Consider the following 5,402-nt stretch of genomic DNA (forward strand, 5'->3'; position numbering starts at 1 on the left):
TCTGAACTTAAGAAAAATGAATTCTAAAATGAAATGGAACAAATGATATTTTAGATTTGAAACATGTACCTAGTTGACTTGTGTGCCTTGTAAGGGGTACATGGTACAAAATTAATGTCAATACATACATTTATAAAAAACAATAGAGTGGGAAACTGTTGATCGAGGACCATGTAAATTTCTTTTTGAAATTCACAAAAATCAAATTGAACCGTATATATTAAGTAAACCTACCCAGCCCCTCCAGTCCATAAAGAAAAACCAGTCCCCTACCCTGCTCTTTCTTCACTTCTCGCTCTGGGTGTGCGTGCGGCGTGCAGCGTGCGCGTGCGAGCCGGCTTCCTTCGCATGTGAGCAGAGGAGAGCGGGGCCATGTCGATCGCACTGGAGAGCGGGCCCGGGCTAGGCGGCGGCGGCGGCGGCCGGTTCGGCCGCGTCGCCCGCTGCGGCGCTACCTGCGCGGCGGCCTCGCCGCCGGCCTCGGCGGGGCGCGGCGGCTCGTCGTCGGCGGGGCGGAACAGCAGCAGCCCGGCGGCGGCGGCGCAGTGGGAGTGGGACGGCGAGGAGGTGGAGGGCGGCGACGGCGAGGTGCAGAGCTCCTACAAGGGCTCCCCCTTCGACACCATGGACGCGCTCCAGGAGGCCCTGCCCTACAGGTCAGCGCCCCTACCTCTCTTTCCCCCACCCGCAACCTCGCCGCCAAGCGCGGATCTTGGTTCTTGGCTGGTCCCGAGGTTTCTTGGCGGTTCCTCCGGGGGATTCGGGGTAATGTGGCTGGAAGCGGCGGTTCTTGATCCCTTCACGCGTATTCCATTGGGGCAAATGTTGGGGGTTTCTTGGGTCCGTTCATCAGGACTGGCTCGGCGGCGAAGATTGGTTCTTGCTCGGGTTTAGCCGGGGGAGTGCGCGATAGGTTCTTGCTTCTCCGTGTCTTCTTGGGTGGTCTTGAAGCGATTTGGGTGAGGTCATTCAGTTCCCGATCCTCGGGTCGGCGAGTCTAATAGTAGTAATTTGGGGGTTTTCTTTGTCGGTTTGGAATGGATATAAGGCTAATTCGAGGTGATTTAGAGTTCTAGGTGATTCTTGCTGGCGCTTCGCCCTTACATCCAACGCGGTTGGGGAGATTAGCCTATGTTGATGTACCTACTGTTCACCGCACCATATAGTTTCAACAGGCGTTAATGTTCTTTTACTGAACTAATTTGTGAATGATGTGTCTCCATTGACTTGTGGAGTTGGGACAGTTTGAGGCTGAAAGGCTTCAGCGTATACACGTTGACAGATTTTAGTGAATAAACAACATATTTTGTGTGTATGTATTGCTTCTAATTGCGTTGGATTTTTTTTTCTGTGTGTATATTTTGGTGATATCTAGCTTGGAAGATTGATCTTACTTGCACGTATATGTTCTATCTAATCCATTGCAAATGCTCTTCGATGCTCATAACTCTGAATGAATAAGTTATGAGCATAGAATGGTTTGATAAGAGTTATTAGAAGTTATGACTTATAGTGTCTTATTTCGTCCTCACATTGAGGAATGCTGGCACTTAGTTTAATCTGATTAAGCCCTTAGTGTGGTCACAAGAACATTTGTGTTTGTCCACACTGGACAGAAAGATTGCTCTTCAGTTCACGCAGTTCCTTGTGCGTGCTTGTGTCGTTATAACATATATATCAGGGCGGTATCATGGAATGTGAAATAGTATTACCAAGCCAAGTGTGTCGAGCGGTTTCGTTATTGTACCTTGCCCAGTGCTGGGTTCAAGCCCATTATTAGTAGATCATGGTAAAGCTATTGTAGTTATTTCACCTGAAGCGACATGCTATATTGCTACATTGCCAGATCATGCTCTATTGCTCTCCCAGAATTATGGTTGTTCTGTGTCTTTGTATTTCTTATGATAGTCAGTAAGACAATCAATTATGTACAATGCAAATACATTCAACTTTGCCACAATAATATTACCAATAGCGTGTTTAACATAGTTTGAAAGGTCAATAATATTGACCGTTGGTAATCACGCATCATTACTGATCCATCCTTACAATGGGCAGGGTAGACACAGATGTTTGATGTTGGCAATTGCATATACTCTTTAGCATGAATACTTGGTTGTTTTAATTAAAGCAACTGATTATGAATTTCTTTTCCTTGTTTCTGTATGCAATAAACTGAATACAATCATCTATGATATCAGACTGTTTATCATTTTTTTACCGCCAATCAATCAGATAAAAAAAATAGGGCATGTTGTTTTTTAGCACTTAAGCTGTGGTTGTGATTCAGTATTGGCATTTTTCTGGGGAATTTTGTGCAGTACTATGATCTTAGCACACTTGTTAGTAGCTTAATGCTACTTGTTGGCTCTTGCCACTCATAGCAGCATAAAATGGTGCATTTTGGTGCCATATGATCAAAGAGGAGCTTAAGTTATGTGGAGAAAGGACACATTAGGTATAGCTAACACTTGGCCAACACAGGGATCAAACAGATACCACGATCTTGTTTCACATGCTTTTGTTTGCTTGCTTATTGTATATTCATACTAGTTGTCAAACTGCGCATTAAAATATTCACTGATTTTTCTATGTGGTTGATCTGGCAACTTAATTTTGTCTGTTTGTTCCCTGTGAGCTGCCTGGAGATTGCTCTCCTATGAAATCTTGAGAAAATATACAGATCTTCGAATTTGCTGAGTAATTTCAATCTTTTCCCTATGGCAGGAAAGGGGTATCCAAGTTCTACAACGGCAAGGCCGGATCTTTTGCAAAGCCTCCAGCTGCTGTGATACTGTCTCCTCCATCTGTCAAGGGCCTTCCAAAGCCAGAAACCCCATCCCCTAGGAAGCGGAAAGGTCTTCTTCCATTCATCAGTTTCAAGTGGGGCAAAGCACAGAACAAAGAGGTATACCCTGAAGATGATGTTGTGGACAGCCCCAGCCCCATGGCTTGCAGGAGGATGACGGTGTCTCCGGCTGCCACAAGCAGCTCAGGGAGCAATAGCGGCAGTGATGATGAAGCTCAGAAGCTGCCGTCCCGTCGACCATCCAGAAAGTCCGGCAGTGGCACGGGTGTCTTTGCTTCTCCGCCCATGCCTCGTCCACCGAAGCTGTTCCCAGCTCACAACAGATCGCAGTCGATGCGTGAGCTGCAGGACGTGTCGGATTCGACCGCCATGGTCTCTCCCAGGGACAAACGCAGGAAGAACTAGCAAGAAACCTGGATCTCAGCGCTCCTTCAGTCCTCCCAACCACTGGTGTCCATTTTAGACTGCGGAATCCAGTGGGCGACGCCTGTGTGCTAGCGATGCTCTTTGCGAGGTCGAATGGACCTACCTGTATGCTAGCGATGCTTTTTGCGAGGTCGAATGGACCTACCTGTGTCGATAGAGCTGGGAAAGAAACTCTCCTTATACCCTGATGCTCAATACATAGAAATGAACCTGAGAAACTGATGCCATCCCAGAGTAATTAGTGGCCTTTTCATGCATTGGTTGCTACTTGTTGACTTGTAAATGCTGGAATCTGCTATTGTCGACTAATTCAATCATGTTGCTCTGCGCTGTATCTGTGTGCAAGTAGTATTAGCATTATGGGTTTTGTTCTGTTTTGTTGCTAGTGTCTCCACATTTTGGAACGAACATGTCTGGCCAGAGAGATCCATCAGTTACAAAGTTTTCTTCCTGGGATGGGGATTCTTGTTTGATGAATACTGATGCTGGAAGGAACAGGGGATGCTGTAAGCATGTAAATACACTTGTTAGATATATGATGAAATTGGTAAAGTGTAAGCTGTTTGATTTGCTTCCTCATGATGAATCTCAGCTATACAAAAACAAACCCAGATCGTGGGCCTTAATGTTTGTCTAACCATTGGCTGGGCTGGGCTGGGCTGTCTCGTGATTTCCTCATCTTCAGTATCGCTTCGGCCCACCACCGCAATCCCCTTCTTCCCAGAACTGTGAGGACTAGGGCGACATGGCGGCCAGCCTCCGCTGCCCCCACTCGCCGGCAACCGGGCCGCTGGACGACGATGACCTCCTCCGCGAGGTACTGCTCCGCCTTCCCCCGCAGCCGTCGTCCCTCTCCCGCGCCTCCGCCGTCTGCAGGCGCTGGCGCCGCCTCGTCTCCGACGCCGGCTTCTGCCGCCGCTTCCGCATCCACCACCGCCGCAACCCTCCTCTCCTAGGTTTCTTTCATAGGTATCAACGTCTGCCCTTCCTACCAACTTTGGAGGCTCCCAATCGTATCCCTCCCGGACGCTTCTCCCTGCAGCGCGATGATGGCGACCACTTCCTTTCTCTCGGATGCCGCCATGGTCTCTTGCTCATCCTCCTTATCAAGCGTCTGCAGGTCCTGGTCTGGGACCCCGTCACCGGCGACCAGCACCGCGTTGCCATTCCCCCGTGGATTGCGGCACGTGCGGAGAAGACAGTGATCAACGGGGCGGTGTTCCGTGCTTCAGGAGACGTCCAGTTCCAGGTCGTCCTGGTAATGGCAGACGGAGATCACAACAACTGTAGACGGGCGTTTGCTTGCGCTTACTCGTCACACACTGGCTTATGGGGGGACCTCATCTCAACACCGATTACATCTGAGGTACTTTTTCAGGATGCCGCCGTGATGGTTGGGAATTCCCTTTACTGGCTGCTTGATGGTGGAATTCTTGAGTTCGATTTGGAAAGGCAAAGGCTAGCTGTGATACAAGTGCCAGTACTTGATATCTCTGTACACGACGACTTCACAATTACACGGGCAGAGGGTGGTGGGCTTGGTTGTCTCCTTTTGTTAGACTTCACCGACCAATTATGGAATAGGAAGACCGATTGTAACGGCGTTGCAGCATGGGTGCTAGCAAGAACTATTGAACTGGACAAGCTACTTTCCTTAAATCCAGATGAGAAGAGAAGGCCTCTGACGATAGTTGGATTTGCTGAGTGCAATAATGTGGTGTTCATGCGCACAGTTAGTGGCATCTTCATGATCCAGCTTGAGTCTTTGTTGCAGTTCAAGAAATTTCCCGAAACCAGCATTATGTTTGGCCATCCATTTGAAAGTGTCTATGCTTCAGGTAATTGCATGCCTTAACACTGTTGTCTGCGGGTATAATAAAACCAAATTACCTTTCAGTAGCTGGTTGATGGAATGTAGTTGACATCCTTTCGTGTTAAGCTAGCGATGTCGAGTAGGTTGTATCAATTTTTGTTTATGCTGCAGATGTTATTCTATGGTATTCTGTTCCCATACTCTTTGGTGATCTTTTTTCTTTGCGATGGCTCTGTGGCGGTGTTTCATGCAAATAGTGAACATCAGCTACTTCATATAAATATACTAGTATTAAATTCACTGTGTACAGAGTACTTTCTTGTAAGTAACTACTAAAAGAAATAAAAAATAAAG

At 47.6% G+C, this 5,402-nt stretch overlaps 2 protein-coding genes across 2 annotated transcripts; both read left to right on the forward strand.

Annotated features, from left to right (window-relative positions):
• Positions 1-372: 372 nt before the first annotated feature.
• On the forward strand, positions 373-3,569 carry LOC124693293. The gene is made up of 2 exons (XM_047226770.1): positions 373-656; positions 2,728-3,569. Exons 1-2 carry the CDS (start codon positions 373-375, stop codon positions 3,212-3,214), a joined length of 771 nt encoding a protein of 256 aa, XP_047082726.1. The 3' UTR covers positions 3,215-3,569.
• Positions 3,570-3,980: 411 nt separating this feature from the next.
• Positions 3,981-5,090, forward strand: LOC124690790. The gene has a single exon (XM_047224127.1). The coding sequence runs from the start codon at positions 3,981-3,983 to the stop codon at positions 5,088-5,090; it is 1,110 nt and encodes a 369-aa protein (XP_047080083.1).
• Positions 5,091-5,402: the final 312 nt, after the last annotated feature.

Source organism: Lolium rigidum, chromosome 2, assembly GCF_022539505.1.
Source record: "Lolium rigidum isolate FL_2022 chromosome 2, APGP_CSIRO_Lrig_0.1, whole genome shotgun sequence".
In the NCBI taxonomy this organism is placed as follows: domain Eukaryota; kingdom Viridiplantae; phylum Streptophyta; class Magnoliopsida; order Poales; family Poaceae; genus Lolium; species Lolium rigidum.